The sequence below is a fragment of the Poecilia mexicana genome, unplaced genomic scaffold (genome assembly GCF_051168715.1).
Source record: "Poecilia mexicana isolate PSO_F unplaced genomic scaffold, ASM5116871v1 scaffold_18, whole genome shotgun sequence".
Taxonomy (NCBI): domain Eukaryota; kingdom Metazoa; phylum Chordata; class Actinopteri; order Cyprinodontiformes; family Poeciliidae; genus Poecilia; species Poecilia mexicana.
In genome coordinates this window covers 2,259,129-2,278,642 of record NW_028263387.1, presented here as the reverse complement: position 1 = coordinate 2,278,642, position 19,514 = coordinate 2,259,129, and the positions used below count along the sequence as shown (strand labels likewise).

Genomic DNA, 19,514 nt, shown 5'->3' with positions numbered 1-19,514 from the left:
TCCAATGTGCATGGAAAATACATAATACTGCCCCTTTAGAAGAAACTAATTGGAGCATTTACTTCTGGAAAGCTCTAGGTTTTCTCACAGTTAATTTTTTTTTCTATGTTTTAAAAAAAAAGTTAATTTGCATTTTTTTTTGTTGGAAATATGCCTAAGCTGAGCTTAGTGTGACCATTACAGAAACTATTCTGCATGAATGTGGCAGATCCTGATCCTGATATAAATGAACCAAAAACTCTTGCTGACAGCCCTCAATCTCCATGTGCATGGCAGAACTAGGTGTCAATAGCTGTTGAAAATTCCACTTTTCACACAGTGAAGCTCATCACTCCTTCAACTCAAAGTTATGGTAAATGGACTTTGACCACTCAAAGTGCTTTACACTAGAGTCACATTCACCCATTTGTACACTGATACACAGCTCAGTAGACAATTTGGGGTTACATTGACATGTGATAGAAGGAAGCTGGAATCGAACCTACAACCTTCCGACCACAAGACAACTACTCTTCCCAGAACCACAGTCACTGTTCTGAAAGGTTTGGTAAGACTTTAAACTTTTGGGCCAGTTACAGAGATCAGCTTCAAACAGCAAATCAATCAAATCTGATCCAGACAAAAATCACCAAAATTAACACAGCATGAAAATTGTTTGACCTTCTTAAGCTTATATTGCAATAAAAAAAATTCTTCAGGTATTCTGATGTGTTCATATAACGCAAATATGGAGTTAAAAATATGGATTTGGGCTCAGATTGTATAATTATGTGTGATGAGGAGGATTCATTTTTCATTTACATAAACATCACTCTGTCCACCAACATTACAGTACAGATATAGAAATCTTATCATCTCTGATCCATATGAAATGAGACACCATACTTTGATCTGTCTAGATTTATTTCATAGTTCATCATGTGTTTGCAGATGGATTTATCACTGACAAAGTTACTGGAATGTATAAAAGGTTTTCAGATGAAACACATTAAGGGCTGGCTGTTGGATGACGTCACTTTTCACTGATACAGCTATTGGCTCTGAGTAGAGCCAGCAGCAGTCAATGTTTCCTGCTTAGGGGCCCCGCGGGAGCCATCTGCCAATTCCAGCAGCACCTGGACAGTCTGGGTCAGCCGGCTCAGGCCCTCGTCCTCCAGGATGAGCTGTGGTGAACACAAGGAGTCCTGCCAGGGATACAATAGTAGAGATGTGTGTGTAAGAAACATGCAGTGGGTTCCTGAATTTGCTGAGGATTGAAAAGTAGCCACATTACTGAATACTCCTGCTTCTCAGCAAAATTAATAATTTATGATTTCCTTAATATCATCAGAGCTTTGTAGTAAACATCCACACTTATTATTTATTAATAGATCAACTGTCAAAATCTACATCAGTCTGCTCCTGTGGGACTCTCTGGGTTTGATCAGATTTGACTGACGTGGCTAGCAACATGAGAAACCAGGGAGTCCGATCGCTGAGAGAAGAAAAAAATCTGAATTCTACTGGGCATTTTGTTCCGTTTATAAAAAAAATATTTTCAAAAGATGAAATTGGTTAAGGTAAAAAATGTGCAGCAGAATTAGAGCAAATGGTGTTTTCTCTGCAACGTCTGTCTCTAATCTGAAAGTTAACATGTAGTCAGTCCACAATGTGAAACCATAGTTCCATCAGAATATAGGATGAGCCTGATTCGAGTCCAGGCTCATCTGAAACAACAGAGCATAATGGTATCATTACAACAGATGAAAATGAATTTTATATGTGTCCAACTACCATCCATCCTATGCAATAAGAATTTTGAAAGTTAAACTCTGAATAATTTTAGATGTGACTTTTATTCTGCGAACCATAAACTGCATGGCTTTATGGTTCACAGATTAACCCAACCTGCACACAGGTTGAGATGTTGTTCCCATTTTTGTTTGTAAACTTTATAAAACATTACTGCTCTAACTGATTTTTTTTTTTATTAACTGAGCTGCATAATTGTTCAGTTGAATTCATATGTAACTGAATTATTCATTACAATTTTTTATCAGGAAATATAAACTCTTCTTTCCCTACCATTTCTGTATAAAATTATGTGCTTCTTGTGCAGGCAGATGCTACTATGCATCAAAAATGGGAATATTTTAACAAAGTCAAAAAAAAAAAATCAAGGACTGAAGCAACTAAAATCCACACATCTGCCAAAGAGAACAGCTCTATGAAAACCAAGGTGGCATAAAATGTCAAACAGCAACTAAATTATTATTTATGTCGTATTTATGTCGAATAATCTAGTCACCAAAAAAAATAATTATTTTTAAAAATTAATTACTTAATGTAATTTTAAACATCATTACGTTTTAAATAGGTTCAAAGTGGGTTTTTGTTAAGCTGTCGATATCTTAACTGCAGCAGAGAATTTGTCATTTTTCTGGAAGCAGATTAGTTTTAGAGCAGCACAAATATTTCATCCATCTCAAGTGTCATAGCACTTCAGCTACACTGCTAGAAAACTACGGCTTCAACATCCAGAACATAGTACAAGTGGGTTTATTTCCAAGCATGCTTTATATAGAATGGCCATTGTTGTGTAATGATTTTAAATGTTGCAATCATTTATTGTAGGAACTGTTAGAGTCCTACCCAGATGGAAAAATCTGGCACTGATGCAAGTTTCCGAGGTCATGATAAGTACGGAACTCTAAACTGATTTATAGACTTTGTTTTCTTTAATTTGAAATGAACGATGTACTTGCTAAGCGACTTTTTGTATCTGGCTTCAAAGAATTGACTCTTTAAGTCCCAGAAGTAGGATCTGTCTTTATTAAATTTTGTTATAATACATTGCTACAGCAGCTGAGCTTATTACAAAAACGTAATATAAAGTGACTTATATTTGTCCAACTATTTTGGACACTTTATATTTGTCCAAAATATAAAGTGGCTTATCAGTGATAAGTCACTTTATATTTTGTTTTTGTAATAAGCTCAGCTGCTGTAGCTTATTTTCTGGGAATTTTTGTGAATTGGCGCTAAATAAGCTGAATTGAAAATAAATCCCTTTCAAAGCAAGGTGAATGCATCCCTGGGTGAATGCATCCCAGTTTCCATTTTGCATGTGGAAGGAAATGTGTTGGCTGAGCATCATTCTGCATCTGGCTCCTGGACTCATTTTAATAACAGAATACCTCTGATTAAACTTCTCTGCAGCCTGACGCATGTAGCTGGGGTTTAGATATAAAGAGCACGGGGAAGTTAATGCGTTAAAAAATAACTTTGTGGCAATCTGCATCAAAACATGTCATTTCAATCTGGTACACACTGAATACCAAAGCCATCTGCGCAAGCTGTCAAATGTGAGTGTTTATTGCCTGCAGGTTTGACATGAAAAGCCATTAAATGAATCTTACTCCCTCTTCCCTCTGAAACAAGCACAGGCGGATGGGGTGGAGGGGAGGAGGAACTACGCGTTCACTCAGATACGTGGAAAAACGGAGCAACTTGCATGAAATTTCTGGTTGGCGCGATAATTACAGCGTTTCTTTCTCAACGCAGGCGTTCCAGCTACCTGCAGTGCTGTGTTAGCCAGTGTGTTGGACAAAGGCTAATGAGGACATGTCTCACTCCTGAGATCTGTCCTTATTTCGCCATAACTTCCTCTGAACCCACAAGGAACAGCTCATCATCTGGAATTTGTTTATATTCTGTAGCAGCAACACTGATTCTGATTGGACGAGCACAAACAAATGTTATCATTGGATTAGGGCAGATGTTAGGAACTGAAGATTTTTCTCAGTAAATGTAAAACATCCGAGTGTCTGCGGTCTGTAAAGGATGGGTCAATGTTAAAGCAAATTGTTCAGAACCGTTAACTACATTAAAGGTTGTTAAGAAAATAAATTTAAAATATGCTAGTTTTAAAACTTAACATGTCTTGATTGAAATAGCCTAGTTATAGTTTTAAAATCAGTAACTTATTCTGGCCTATTGATCTTTATGTTACCTGTAGATACAGCAGATGGTTTGCTAGGATCTTTTGAACTGCCTTTTGTCTATGTGGGAAACAATATAAAAGAAGTTCCAACTTTCACACTCATCTGTGAAAAGCCATAAAACAGCAGGAGTTCCTGGCTTTAGAGAGAGGGTCAGAGATAGCTCCTGGTTGGATGAGCAAAGATACGGCTTATTTGAATAAATTAAAGATAAGAATACACCTTTTACTATAAAACTTTCTACACAGAAGTAACAAATTAGATTTGCTCTCGCAATTCTCCAAAGACATCTTTGCTTTTTGTTTGTCGTTTCCATCTTTTGTCTTTTTTCCTCTTTCAGGTAAATTCATGTGTTTGTGATCTGAGTTTTCTGATGATGTGTGATGTGCTTTTCTGGTGATAGTGTGCATCTGTCTTGAATAAATGCTGATTATTGTGATGCTGTCATTTCTGTGTGGCTTTTGTTTCCACACATGGAATCATTGAATCCGGGAGCACAAGGGAATATAACGAGCCAGAAGTTCATAATTTTATTCTCTTAACAAGGTCAAAGGTGTTTTCACTCCTGCAAAACAGAATCCAAGCACTCAGTGCTTTCAGTTGGTGGATTGAAAGGTCATGTACTGATGACCTCAGATCCCATGGGGTTAGCAATAAAGCAGGACAGTCTGGTTCTCTGTGGAACCTGCTGGCCACAGGATCTGAATATGAACATGATCTGGACGACCTTCTGGGCATTTAGACCAGACTGGGATCCTGTCTCAGGTTTGACTGACACATGCTGATCCAGGATGTAGCAAAGTGCTGCATCAATAACATGCAATGCTTCTTTCAAAGTATGTGGAAAAAGTAGTGGTTTATAGTCTGGAAATTACAGTAGTTAGTTTTTCTTATTCTTGCCTTTTTTCACATTTCTCCAGATCTGCATAACATTATGCTAGTTTAATAACTGTAATTGTAAATTTAATCTATATTTTATGAATATCACTCATCTATATGAGTATTCCCCCAGTGGCGCCTACAGAAAATTGTCGTCGGAGGGCCAGACCAGGCCAGTAGAAAAAAATATTACAACAGCATATTAGGGTCATATAAAGATAAAATTTAAAAAATACAAACTTTTTCAAAAAAACAGAGTTAAGATAAGATTATATATAATATCAGTGACGTGCGGTGAGGTTCATTGCTGGTGAGGCACTGACTTATGACTTAGACACCACACATATTGGACGTACGGAAATTTCGCGCATGCATACAACGCTGGAGGGCAAAAAGACTAATCATTTACATGTCATCCATAGCCGCGTTAACTCAGTGAAACTTAGAAATGTAGATATTGATTTCGTGCTATGATCCACAGCAAAGTTATCTGTATTCGTTAAGCTACGCAGACTCGTTGCCATAGCAACTGACAACAGTGCCACTTCATGTTTTAGGATTTAACACCAAAAAACTTCAAGAATTTTGCACACAGAACAGAACATTCAGTCGGTTGCTGTAGTACGTTTTAGGCTTAACGTTTAATTAATAAATAATGCTGTAGTAGATTAGCTACCGCTTCTACTTTACTGAATTATTTAGACATACAAACTAGCCCAAAAAACGCACATTTCATTAAAAAAAAAACATCTTATTGCTGTCTTACCTTTATCTATCAATGAAATCCATGCACCGCTAATAAAGCCAAGTCTATCCTCGGCATGTCTTTTCTACTCCGTTTGAGAATCATCAAACTGTCTCGAAGCAAAACTTTCAGCTTCCTTTAGTTATTTCCTGCTTCAATTGAAAATCCACTTTAGAAAAAAAACTGTTAAAGTGTAGAAATGTAGTCTTTCATGTTTACGTCGGAAGAGAGGAGAAAACAAATATATCGCTGTACTTTACTTATTTACTGTATGGCTAGCTCCATGGCTAGCTCACTGTGTCTTATTCTGCAGTTGTGGAGTCACAATATCTGGGATCATGAGCGCCCCCTGCCATGAGGCAAGAGAACTGCCTGCCTCCCCTGGAGTCTGTTTTCTGCCGTTTCTGATCGCTCCTCCTCACACAAAACACGACCACTATTCACGGCATGGGCGTAGGTTTGGGTAGGGACGGTAGGGACATGTCCCGACCAATATTCACGGGATATGAAAAAGTCCCGACCAATTTTGCCATATTGGCTCAAAGAACGTGGATCTACGATCTTTGATTAGCAGCAACAGGCGGTGCGCGGAACGGAAGCTTCTTAGTTTGACATTTATTATGAGCCTCCGAGACCGTGTCGGAACGGTGCTGTCGGGGGGATGGGGGTGGGGGGAGTCAGTTGAATCGTCGGACGTTCTTTGATTAGCTGCAAAAGGCGGCGGCTAGCTGGGCACACGCGTCTCCTTCTGAGTCTCCGAGACCATGTCGCCACCAAAAAAAGAAAAGGACAGACATTAGAAGTTATTTCGCTACGTCGGCTGTAAGTACAGTGAGTGGACCCATAAGTTAGATATCTATCACGCAACGCATTTGTTGTAAAGTCCGGTGTTTAGTAAGGTCAGCACTGAATGTGAGGTAGAATAGGTCTGTTAATTATGTAATATTTTTTCTTTTTTATTTTATTATTGATTTCTTCTTATCTGCAATTGTGTTTGCTGTATCCAGAGGATATTTCTTTTGATCTTACTTGTAACGTTTGCTGAATTTTGTAAAGGAAAAAGTAAAGTGTTCTTGAACTGATCTGCTGAGTATGACTGTATCTGGTTGTATACACAAGATGTATGATATGGTTGGGGGGAGGGGGTTATTAAGCCAATGTGGTTTCCCCCCCCCCCCTTCTCAAAAATGTTCGGTGCTCTTGGGCATTTCACTGTGCTGCCAGGGGGGTGTCAAGGTCCCCACCAAAACTTAGACCGAACCTACGCCCTTGATTCACGGGATATGAAAAAGTCCCGACCAATTTTTGCCATATTGGCTCAAAGAACGTGGATCTACGATCTTTGATTAGCAGCAACAGGCGGTGCGCGGAACGGAAGCTTCTTAGTTTGACATTTATTATGAGCCTCCGAGACCGTGTCGGAACGGTGCTGTCGGGGGGATGGGGGATGGGGGAGTCAGTTGAATCGTCGGACGTTCTTTGATTAGCTGCAAAAGGCGGCGGCTAGCTGGGCACACGCGTCTCCTTCTGAGTCTCCGAGACCATGTCGCCACCAAAAAAGAAAAGGACAGACATTAGAAGTTATTTCGCTACGTCGGCTGTAAGTACAGTGAGTGGACCCATAAGTTAGATATCTATCACGCAACGCATTTGTTGTAAAGTCCGGTGTTTAGTAAGGTCAGCACTGAATGTGAGGTAGAATAGGTCTGTTAATGATGTAATATTTTTTCACATAGGATGCTCAGACAGCAGAGCAAGGGGCAGAGCAGAACGATGGAGAGGCTGGAGCTTCAGGGCTCCAGGTGAGGTGTTAGTTCTCAGATATGAAATATACTGTGAAATTATCTCAGTAAATATGGCATTTGAAGTGTTAGTCTTAAATTAAGTTAAGCTAGTGTAGCTGAGTTAATTTTAATTTTTTATTTTTTTGATGAACCTTCTCAAAACACCTTGTTGAATTTACATGATTGCTGTCACCTTTGCACTTATTTCTGTTTTATACTGTTTTATTTTGGATCCTAATGTGGCCCCAAATCCATCCCCATATTAGTTTTTCCTTGGTTTTTGAATTGTATTTTATTTTGGTGGAGAAGCTTTTATTTTCTTGTTTCCTGTCTCCGTGTCACATCCTGTGTGTTCCCGCTGCCCTCCTCAGTTCGCGCCAAGCTGCGCTGTGGAGAGGTAAGCGCACAGAGTTGTCTTCTGCTGTACATTAAAATATTAAAAATGTAAAAAGAAAAAGTATGCTGTTCAACTCATAACTTGTAAATAGTTGGTTAACTTTTTGATGTTTAGCACAGCACTGTTCTGGGTATTTAATTCCCACGTTTTTTGCATTTATTCAGTTTACCGTGCCAACATGGTTATTTTATTTTTGTTCTTTTGGATGGTAAAGGTGTGTGTGGGAGAGCCAGAGCCAGGAGCTGCTGCTGAATATGTTTTTGTTCTAAACAGGTATGTGAGTTATTTCAAAATGTTATCTGGTTGTTAAATGCATGTATTTTGGTATATTTTTATATTACTGTGTAAAATTGTAACCTTTGGGCAGATTATTTCTGTTTCAGTTTTATTTTAATTGTTTTGTATGAATGCAGATTTTATTTTATTATTATTTGTGAACTTTAGATGATTTTAACCCATTCCTGTGAGTTCGCGCCAAGCTGCGCTGTGGAGAGGTGTGTGTGGGAGAGCCAGAGCCAGGAGCTGCTGCTGAATATGTTTTTGTTCTAAACAGGAATAAATCAATGCAAATCCTGGTTCCTGTCGTGATCCATTCTACACCTGTTACACTAGTGTGAATACAAACCAGGTTACGCTTTGTTTGCTCTATAGGAGGCAGTCAGTGTGAGTGCCAGTGACCAGGGAAGTCAAGGCAGCAGTGCCCTGGACATGGGGAGTGCGCCATACCAGCCTGATGTAAAATTCATTGCAGCACAGCAGCTGCCCAATAAAAGGTTGCGGTTTCAGGCCAAATGGTTTAGCCTCTTCCCATGGCTGCATTATAGCCCCACCATGCAAAAAGTTCATTGTTTTGAGTGTGTCAAAGCCTTTACCATCAAAAAGACCTCCTTAGAAAAGAAACATGATCCTGCATTTTGCAAAATTTTGAAAAAGTAAAGTGTTCTTGAACTGATCTGCTGAGTATGACTGTATCTGGTTGTATACACAAGATGTATGATATGGTTATGGTTGGGGGGAGGGGGTTATTAAGCCAATGTGGTTTCCCCCCCCTTCTCAAAAATGTTCGGTGCTCTTGGGCATTTCACTGTGCTGCTGGGGGGGGGTCAAGGTCCCCACCAAGGTCCCCACCAAAACTTAGACCGAACCTACGCCCTTGATACACACACAGTTGGTGACAAAAAAAAAACACTGTACATTATACAAGTGCTGGTCATAAAATTAGAATAATGTGATAAAATTAGAATATTGTGATAAAGTTCATTATTTTCCATAATGTCATGATAAAAATTAAATTGTCATATATTTTAGATTCATTGCACACCAACTGAAATATTTCAGGTCTTTTATTGTTTTAATTTTGATGATTTTGGCAAACAGCTCATGAAAACCCAAAATCCCTGTCTCAAAAAATTAGAATATTATGAAAAGGTTCTCTGAACGAGCAACAAAAATAATCATCTGAATCAACAAAGTAACTCTAAACACCTGAAAAAGATTCCTGAGGCCTTTAAAAACTCCCAGCCTGGTTCATTACTCAAAACCGCAATCATGGGTCAGACTGCTGACCTGACTGCTGTCCAGAAGGCCATCACTGACATCCTCAAGCAAGAGGGTGAGAAACAGAAAGAAATTTCTGAACGAATCGGCTGTTTGCAGAGTGTTATATCAAGGCACCTCAGTGGGAAGTCAGTAGGAAGGAAAAAGTGTGGCAGAAAACGCTACACAACGAGAAGAGGTGACCGGACCCTGAGGAAGATTGTGGAGAAGGGCCGATTCCAGACCTTGGGGGAAGCAGTGGACTGAGTCTGGAGTAGAAACATCCAGAGCCACTGTGCACAGGCGTGTGCAGGAAATGGGCTACAGGTGCCGCATTCCCCAGGTCAAAGGTCAAGCCACTTTTGAACCAGAAACAGAGGCAGAAGCGCCTGACCTGGGCTACAGAGAAGCAGCACTTTGGACCACTGTTGTTCAGTGGTCCAAAGTACTTTTTTCGGATGAAAGCAAACTTTGCATGTCATTCGGAAATCAAAGTGTCAGACTCTGGAGGAAGACTGGGGAGAAGGAAATGTCAAAATGCCAGAAGTCCAGTGTCAAGTACCCACAGTCAGTGATGGTCTGGGTGCCATGTCAGCTGCTGGTGTTGGTCCACCGGGTTTTATCAAGGGCAGGATCAATGCAGCAGCTATCAGAAGATTTTGGAGCACTTCATGCTTCCATCTGCTGAAAAGTTTTATGGAGATGAAAATTTAATTTGGTCTGGAATCGGCCCTTCTCCACAATCTTCCTCAGGGTCCGGTCACCTCTTCTCGTTGTGTAGCGTTTTCTGCCACACTTTTTCCTTCCTACTGACTTCCCACTGAGGTGCCTTGATATAACACTCTGCAAACAGCCGATTCGTTCAGAAATTTCTTTCTGTTTCTCACCCTCTTGCTTGAGGATGTCAGTGATGGCCTTCTGGACAGCAGTCAGGTCAGCAGTCTGACCCATGATTGCGGTTTTGAGTAATGAACCAGGCTGGGAGTTTTTAAAGGCCTCAGGAATCTTTTTCAGGTGTTTAGAGTTACTTTGTTGATTCAGATGATTATTTTTATTGCTCGTTCAGAGAACCTTTTCATAATATTCTAATTTTTTGAGACAGGGATTTTGGGTTTTCATGAGCTGTTTGCCAAAATCATCAAAATTAAAACAATAAAAGACCTGAAATATTTCAGTTGGTGTGCAATGAATCTAAAATATATGACAATTTAATTTTTATCATGACATTATGGAAAATAATGAACTTTATCACAATATTCTAATTTTATGACCAGCACCTGTATACATAAGCTAAATTATGGAAAATCAGTCCATATATTAAATGTTTTTTAGCCATTTTATTGCCGGCGTACAGACAGGAGGAACATGCTCCCATAGAATGGCAGACAGCGCAGTTAGCGAGAGGTTGCGCAATCCCAGGTGAGGCTCAGCTCGCTGCTGCCTCACCGGCTTCGCTTCTGAGCATTTGAATGGGAAAATGCGAAAATCCAGCGATTTTGAAGAACAAATCATCAGAATTGGTTAAGCTAAGTAAAAAATAGATACTTTATAGTACAAACCACAGGGTGAAAATAGCAATATAAATGGTTTTTATTAGTATACATTATTTTTCCATGACAGGTGAGGCTCTGCCTCACCTGACTGCACGTCACCGAGACAGACAGACAGACACAGAGAGAGAGAGAGAGAGAGAGAGAGAGAGAGAGAGAGAGATGCTCTTTTATGGCCTTTCATGGGGGCCTGGCGCCCCCCATGACAATTTTCTGTTAGCAACTCTGGCTACAGCAGAAAAGTGGCACCCACAGAAAATTTATACTTTTGTATTTATTGAGTTTTACATTTTTGTCTTTATTGAAGATAACTGTCTTTGTATGATATGAACATGACTGTCTGGGAGGGGGTATTGCTCCCTCCCCCACACCCTTTCTCTTAGAGCTGTAACATTTGATTTACTACACTGAAGGAGAAAACAGGATCTGATCACTCTGAACTTCCTGTTTGCTGCAGACTAAATATTCTAAGAGTAGCCTTTGAGGATCGTCATATAATGGACATGTTTGTTCCATCAAATATGTCCATTAACCAGAGTTAGTTTAGTCATAGCCTTCATCTAAACTGGTGTACTGTATAGATGATCAGACTTCATGTGTTCCTGGAATCAGTATTTGTTAGCTTGTTAGCTGTACAGACCCTCCCGCCCCACACACACAATGACATGTGAAGCAGGCAGACTGACGCGAAGACAGCAGCAGTATACCTCAGGGCCGAGTTCGACCTTTCCTCTGACCTTGGCTCAGCACACTCACCTGCTCAAACGCTGGCCAGCAGGAAGAGGAGATGAGAAGCCTACTGTTTGGAGAGCACACAGGAGCTTTTAAAGGAGGTGAAGCACAGAACAGACATGATTCACTTCAGGGTATCTGTCCCCCCACCCCCACATCCAGCTCAGCACACAGTTTTACAGACATTTCTACTGTCCTAAAACCAAGCTGTAAATAACGAGGGAAAAAAACACATTAATTTATTTAATTGTGGCTTTGGAGATGTCAGTCTGAGGAAAATGACACAAAGAAATTCTAATCCAATTTGTTTCTGGTCATTGCATCAGCTATTGGCTTGCTGTAGGCCTGTTAATGAAGGTCTATGAAAAGCTAATAAAAGGAGCTGGAGACGACTGGAAGCTGAGCGGGATGCTGAGGTGACTGCAGATACCCTGAGCACACAAACTGATCGCTGATTAAGCAAAGGCAAGACAGCAAGCTGGCACAAACTGGCACAGGGTCAGAGTTTCAGTTTTAATCAGTTCGTTACAGCAGAAAGGAAAACAGTCATTTAAAGTCAAAAAGAGTGTTATGTAAATATAAAATACAATGTTTCTGTTTCACTAACAAATGTAGAAATATAGCTTGGTCTAAGCCAGTGAAGGAATTATTGCAAATCCAGTTTTCACTCAAAATATACATTTGAACTGAAATCATTCTCATAACAGCAGATTAATAAAACAGAAGGGAAGTTGTGACCTTTCTCAGAGCTCATATAACTGTTAAACCAGTTTAATTGCCCATCAATCAATCAATAAGCATTAAAAATTAAATATTGTAAAAATGTTTTATAAATTAGAATGGTGATGAACATAGAAAGTCTCCTAATATTAATTTGGGTTTCCTCCAATTCTCAGTAATACAGGACCTTTTCTTCTTCTCTGATGTTTGGTTCATAAACTGCAGAAAGATTTAACATTTGCTCCATAGCTGAAAAAATGAGAAAACAATTCTAAAAATCAATCTTCTAGATGTCGCTGCAAGTTAAAAAACAAAAAACACAAAAAAAAAAAACAAAGAAAAACACACCACCATCATCAATGTGCTTTGGAAGTCAGGAATCAGATCTGGGAATGCCTGTGTTCCAGACGCTGCTCTCAAAGTGGTTGAGCTCAGGCACAAGGCTAACTACCGTTAGCAACTTGTGTAACAGTGTCTCCAACTATAGCAGAGTACTGTACAGTATAGTACAGTTAAAGTGATATAAATATGTTTCTGTAACTAAACGAGGTTTTAGACATGTGGCAGTTGTGGTTATCCAATGTTGGATTTTGAGGTTGGGTTGGTGACAAATTTCCAGCTTTCCCAAAAAGGATTTGAACTTCAGGGGGATTAACAACAAAGCATTCAAACAATGTTGCCATGTTCTCCAACAGAAGCTGTACTCCAGGAGTGTCTGTTCCTTGTACTCTGTTTTTTTAAATATCCTACCTGCACTTGCTGCTAGAGAATACATATTTTTCTCTTAACCAGGAAAATGGAATACAAATCAAAACCAAAACCAAATGGCTATATCAGGACACTCTTTCAAAAGAGAGGTCTGAAATAGCCCTTTCAAAAAAAAAAAAAAAAAAAGGAGAAAAAAACTAAACCTCTCATTTTTAATTAGTGATTTATCTTTGACAGAAAAAAAGTTTTAATTTTTAATAAATAGAAAATTTGTTGCTGGTCTTGAATACTTGGTTTTGGCTAATATGTCAAAATGTTTGGACATCCTTGAAGCAAACAGGGGTGTCTCGTTTGCTTCAGGACACCCCTGACGCAATAGACATCCCTGACTATACGTTAGTCACTATATGTGAGTGACTCACTACCAGTAAAAGGCAAAAAAGGGTCTTCTTCTAGCTTCCATTTGCAGTTTAATGCTCTGCAGCAACATTTGATGGTGAGGTTGTGGAGGAACCTCAGACTGGCCCACAGTTTTCTTGGTTAATTTGTTTTTTCTTGGAACACAGAAATGACTGAATATGAATGGAGCGCAGTGTTAGCAGCACTGGGTGGACATAGGGAGATTTTGCGGTTTGTGAGATAATCCCCAGTTGAAGGCCGACAGCCTGTTCAGAAGGCATGCAGAACAGCAACATCTGGACTGTTGAATGAAAGGTTCAGAAGTGGATGGTGGTAGATGTTTAAAGCGGCTGAAAATGTCAATCACTGGCTATTAAGGGGTTGAATTTTGATCATGCAAAATGGTCATCTGCCACCATTTGTTTATGACTTTATTTTCTGAGCTATAAAGGGAAGTTGTGGTTATGAGGAGCATCTTAACTGCAGTAGAGAACATGTCACTGACCCCAGTGGAGGTGATTGAAGCATGAAGCAGGGACCTAAACCTAGAATACCTTCTACCATTCATCTACTGCAGGTGGGAGATACTGACTGCTCACAAACTCACCCAGTTAACCCTGGTTCTCAATATAAACTATAGCTAATGATCAAAGGATGTGTTTTGAGAATGAATCAATATTCATTTTAGTTTTACTTTTTTGTTCAGACATTAACAAAAACATCTTTCTGTAATCAGAATTCTGTAACTCTATAATTCAGACATCTTTCTGTAATAGTTGCAGTTTAAACTGTTCTAACCAAAACTCCTACAATCCTGCAGTAAATGTTGCCTTTAAGCTCCATATGGTAATGAGTTCTAATGTGAGTTTATCTGCAGGCCCTGACCTTCTATATGAGCTAAGACACCAGATAGGTGACTGTGTGCTGAAAGCTGCATAGACTGTCTAGCGGTTTGGTAGATGTGGAGCCAAGAGGAAACCAAAGCTTCACTGTTAGCTTAACTTAATCTTAATATTAATCTGCTGTGATTTTGAATTTCTGAACTAATTTCCTCAGAAAACTTCTACTGCTTCCATACAAACCAAAGTAGAACATAATAAATATAAATAAACGCAATAATTTAATAAGCCGTTTATATTTATACAAGTCAGCAGGTCAAACAGACCAGTGCCAACAACAAGGACTTCACACGCACGCACGCACGCGCACACACACACACACACACACACACAACCTCCTGGAAAGCTCTGTACCGACTGGGGGGAGCTGATGGAGCAACAGAGCCATCTGCTGCTCCCACGTAAAACAGCATGCATAAAATCAATCTCAGTGTTGAGCACTTTTTGCCCGGCACATTCAGTGGCACACACCAACACTTCACATCCAACATTGAACTTGCATTTTTCTAAGGGTTAAAAATCACATTCACAGTTCAGGAAACTGAGGAAGAAATGCTGGAACTCCTCTGGAGGCACAAAGAGTTCAGCTGACTTCCAGAACCACAGAGTGACCAGATCACAGAGGCTTCCAGGTGAGACAGGGCAAGTGAAACACCTGGAGATGCATGGCTCAAGTTGTAGTTTTTTGCAACTTGAAGCTGCATTAATCAGCATATGATTTTGGAACTGTGAGATGAAAATCACAGTAGATGTCATTGTTGTAGACCTTTAACTCTATGTATTAATCTGAGTAAGACCTCTACTGGGTAAACATCTCGTCATGACCTTCATGCATGTGCATATATGTATATTATGATGTGATGCAGAATGCAGATTAATTAGGATCTAGGAGAATAATATAAGTACTCTAATATTGCGTATTTGTTTCATAGAAAGGATGGCTGGAGTCTTTAGCGACATTACCATTTTCAAAAACTTTTAAATCTATCAACCAGAAAATGTACCTGCAAGTCATAAATGTATCTTCTTTTTCTCTGCATGGAAAAATTCAAACAAATCAAATCAGATGGAAAACTGGGACTTCTTTAGCCTAAAACTGCTGGTAGAATCAGAATAATCTAGAAATCGACAAATAAATTGGGCCTGATGTGTCACATGCTTACAAATTAATACATATTTTATTGCAGCAGCATAATCTCACACACAAATGTAGAAAAATCAACCCTTTAATCAGTGCATTTATTCAGTCACTTAAGAAATAATGGTCTTAATTACAAATGGTTGTTATGGTAACTGCTGATATAAACACAACCTAAGCTTCTTTTTTGAAAAAAAAAAAAAAAAAAAAAAACATATGTAACTTTTTAAGTTGACTAGAGTTTCTGGGAACTTGTAGTTAGTAATTCAGGACTTCCTGATTCCCTGGGGAATACATATGATGTGACACAGATGTCCATTTCTTTTGAGGAGCCATATTTATCTGGTCACCACACAGAGTGATCAGGATGAGAATGGAGGTAGAAACAAGTCAAAAGCTCTATAACAACCATTAGATTGCCGTCTAAAGGTTGTAATGGTCTAGTTAGGGCATCACTAGTTAGTTTGTGGTGCCCTACCATCACTGTACCCATGTAGGGTTTGCTGAACTCTGCAAAAACTTTAAGCAGGACTGGGCTTTGGTCAGATGAGACCAAGTTTCTCAGGAACAAACACTTTGCTATAAAATGAATCACATTCCAGCTGTTAAGCATGGTCGAGGGCCTGTGATGTTCTGGGTCTGTTTGTAGTCCAGAGCCTGGAAACTGAGTGCATGACATCATGAGCTAACATTTGAAATTAAAAAGTGTAATAATGTGTACCTGAAGAAAAAAAAGTTTAAAAAAAAGAGTTATTTCCACAGAACAATGATCCAAATGGAGACAGAAATGGTTCAGCATGTCAGTCACTTAAGAAATAATTCTTATTTCAAATTCTCTCTGCTGATCTGAAGCAGAGAGAGAAATGATGAGATCTGAAGTTATCCCTCTGTCTATAGAACTGTACTATGTTAAAGACTCCTGGAGAAGACTGGGAGGAAATGTTTACACCAGGGAAACTAATGATTGGTCTGTTGCTGTTATGGTGACAACTAATAAATGGATAAATATCCTCAAAATAAAAGTTGGATTTCTCCAGAATGTCAGTTTATACTACTGCAATAAAAGATCCATTTATCCTGATGCTTTTACACATTTCCACCAGGGCTCTAACAAACTGACCCACATCGTTCTGTTAGAGGAAAAATGAAATATTGAACATGCTAGGTTTGCAGCATGTTTATCACTGATGCACTGAAGGAAAGGACAAACAGCCTTTAGTCTGAAAAATAAACCCATCAGAGAGTGAGCTGCCTCCGATCAAGCTTTCAGCTGGAGCTGAAGCGGTTAAAGAACCGCCCTGAACACAGAGCGCATGTACATCTACTGCTCAGATCATATCAGATCAGTTCAGACAGATCTACTAAACAACGTTCAGGGTTTCCTGCAGCTCTGTTAGATCTGGTTTCTCTGTTTCAGCTTCTCTTTGTGCTGCCAACAAGCTCTGTGTCAGACACACCTCGCCACTTTTCCCAGCATGCCGTGCTTTCCAGAACCACAGCTCCATCTGGCTCTGTCCCCCCATCTATCCTGCCAGTCAATGTTCTTCATGGCTGCAGCAAGAGCAGCTGAGGGCCTCTGCTCTACAGTCTTGGTGTGTATTTGACACACACACTGCTCACATGGCTCCAGAGACAGCTACAGGGTTCCGAGGTGCTGCGCTAGGTGAGCAGACAGCAGTAGGCGGCGTAGAGGAGCGCCATGACACAGCAGTAAAACAATAGGAAGTCTGGCGACAGCAGCGAGGAAGAGGAGGAGGAAGTTGAAGATGCAGGGGCCCAGTGGTGGGTGGGGCACTCCTCCTCCACAGCCAGCAAGGCTGTCACACAGCGCAGAACACTGGGCAGCTTACATAGAAGCACATCAGAGCACACACACACTTCAGACTGGACACACACACACACACACACACACAGAGGAGGAAACATGGTTAGAACATCAGGAAACAGTGATGAAGCAGCAGTCAGGTGAGGACTGATGAGAACATCAAGAGTCAGTCCACACCTGAGGATACACACACACGTAGACAGGCAAACAGACGCTGTCAGTACATGAACCTCTCCTCTGATTGCTTCAGGAAGGTAAACACTGATCCCAAAACAACACAGATCCTTACCTCAGGGACTCCCAGCTTGCGACAAGCAGTGATGAAGTTTTCAACGTTCAGTCGAGATTTGGCTGAGCTCAGTTTGGGCTGGAGAGGAAACCAACATTTGACGTCACCTTTCTAAGCCCTTCCAGTGGAGTTTAAGAGGAAGGAGGCAGGAACGGGCTGATCAGCACTCACCACTGCAGGGGAGGGGATGTGGATGATTGACACGGAGCGAGGCCGGATCTGATTGACCAGCTGGCAGAGGACGGTTCCGTTGGACAGAGCCTCACTGAGGTCCTCTGGCAGACTGGTCTTCAGTCGAGACTCTAAGGTCTGAGGGCCAGGACACAGTTAGGCTCCATGTTTATGTGCAACAAGGATTTCTAAGAGGAGGACAGCTAACAGCTAACACTAGGGCTGCACCGATAAATCAGACAGCAGCCGTCAGTCAATATGGACATGAGAAACCGAGCTAATCTCTGAACATCAGCCACTGTCTCCTTCTGCTCTGGGGTGAGAGGCTGACTGACACACACGCACATCAGGTCACATCTGTACATGTGTGATTACGTATAATCACCTTAATGTTGCCAACTTAATGACTTTGTTGCTATATTTAGCAACTTTTCAGACAAAAAAACAAAAAAAAAAACGGATCAGCCAAAATCAGTGTCAACAAGTCCGGCTTTTAAAAATCGGAGCAGCCCTAGTTTACAGATGATACAAAGATCTGTTAGATTCTGACCTGGGCTGGGTTCCCATAGAAATTTATAGCAAGATCTTACTTGCAACAGAATTAGAGATTAGATTTTATACTTGATATTTAAATTATCTTTATCTGAAAGAAGCAGGTTAGTAATAATGAACTTTAACATGCTAATCTGTGTGTCGTCTACCTAGCAGATATAATTACTTTTTTGCATTTCATTAGCCTAATAGCATAATTGCCCAAGTTGCATTTTAAAAAATAGAACTTTAAATTTACCTATATATATCTATATACATTAATACAGATATATATAGGTAAATTTCTTGGTAAATTTCTTTATTTTATTTAATGCCTTGAAATTGGGCCTCTGCCTTTTTAAAAAACCCTGTTCTTTCTGAAACTCTGCCTTCAAGAAGTCATCACAACATGGCTCCTATATTAACCCTTTAACAACATCTTTACCACTGAGAAGTAGCTCCTATAATGAGCTCAGCAGATGCACAGTTCCACCAGATGTTTACACCTTCAAACTAGCCAGCAGCAATTAACTGAGTGGGGGAGTTGCGTTCTGGGAAGCCGAAGCTTGGAAACTGCAGCTCTGAGGAGGAGCTGCGCCTTGATGGTGGGGCTAGGTTCATCCAGCCGTTTTGCACAGCTGAATGGCTGCCATGGAGACTAAGGGATTTCTCAAACATACATGAAAGAATCAAGGCAACACTCCAGGTATCTTTTAGATGAGAGAAATGACATAACATTATTTTACATTATATTGAACCTTTAACTTTATTGAAGTATCAGACTAGAACTTGGTGTCTGTCTCAGATTAGCATCAGGAATGGGGATGTCCTTTTCATGGGCTCCATGACTTACTTCTAAGTTCAGCTGTGAAGACATCTTCAGTAACCCACCAGTCTGAGATGAAGACATGACAAAGAAGTGGAAGCGGGGCTGCAGCAGGGCTTACCTTGCGTAGTTGTGTGAGGTCTTTTCTCTCCTCCTTCGGTGAACGCAGAGTGGTGCGAGATTCACTCCTGCCAGACTCTCCCAGAGTAAACGTGGTCCCTAACCAGAAGCAAAGCAAGAGGAGTTTAATAGGGTTGTAGAAGGAGCAGAGCTGGGGAGGGTGTGTGTGTGTGTGTTTACCTGTGGGTTTGACGTTGCTCCGAGAAGACGTGCGAAACAGGAAACTGTTGGGTTTCTGAGCCTGACCAGGAGGAGAGGAGGTCTTCGGAAAGGACAGCACATCTG

At 40.3% G+C, this 19,514-nt stretch overlaps 1 protein-coding gene and 1 long non-coding RNA gene across 3 annotated transcripts in view; one reads left to right on the top strand and one right to left on the bottom strand.

The window, feature by feature from the left end:
* Positions 1 to 885: 885 nt before the first annotated feature.
* lrch4 (leucine-rich repeats and calponin homology (CH) domain containing 4) overlaps positions 886 to 19,514 on the bottom strand; it is an 88,576-nt gene continuing 69,947 nt past the window's right edge. Inside the window, exons 14-18 of one of the 2 annotated variants that reach the window (XM_088015356.1) lie at positions 19,410 to 19,511; positions 19,231 to 19,328; positions 17,753 to 17,890; positions 17,582 to 17,659; positions 886 to 1,184 (exon numbers count right to left, since the gene is read on the bottom strand). In XM_088015356.1, coding sequence (XP_087871482.1) covers positions 1,032 to 1,184; positions 17,582 to 17,659; positions 17,753 to 17,890; positions 19,231 to 19,328; positions 19,410 to 19,511 — 569 coding nt within the window. In that variant the 3' untranslated portion in view covers positions 886 to 1,031. Of the gene's footprint in view, positions 1,185 to 12,097; positions 17,352 to 17,581; positions 17,660 to 17,752; positions 17,891 to 19,230; positions 19,329 to 19,409; positions 19,512 to 19,514 lie in introns of those variants that run through there. The other variant, XM_088015355.1, reaches the window with a different exon arrangement.
* LOC106910237 (uncharacterized) lies at positions 7,832 to 8,360 on the top strand. The gene is made up of 2 exons (XR_015766026.1): positions 7,832 to 8,058; positions 8,230 to 8,360. It is a non-coding gene; the product is annotated as an uncharacterized LOC106910237 (long non-coding RNA).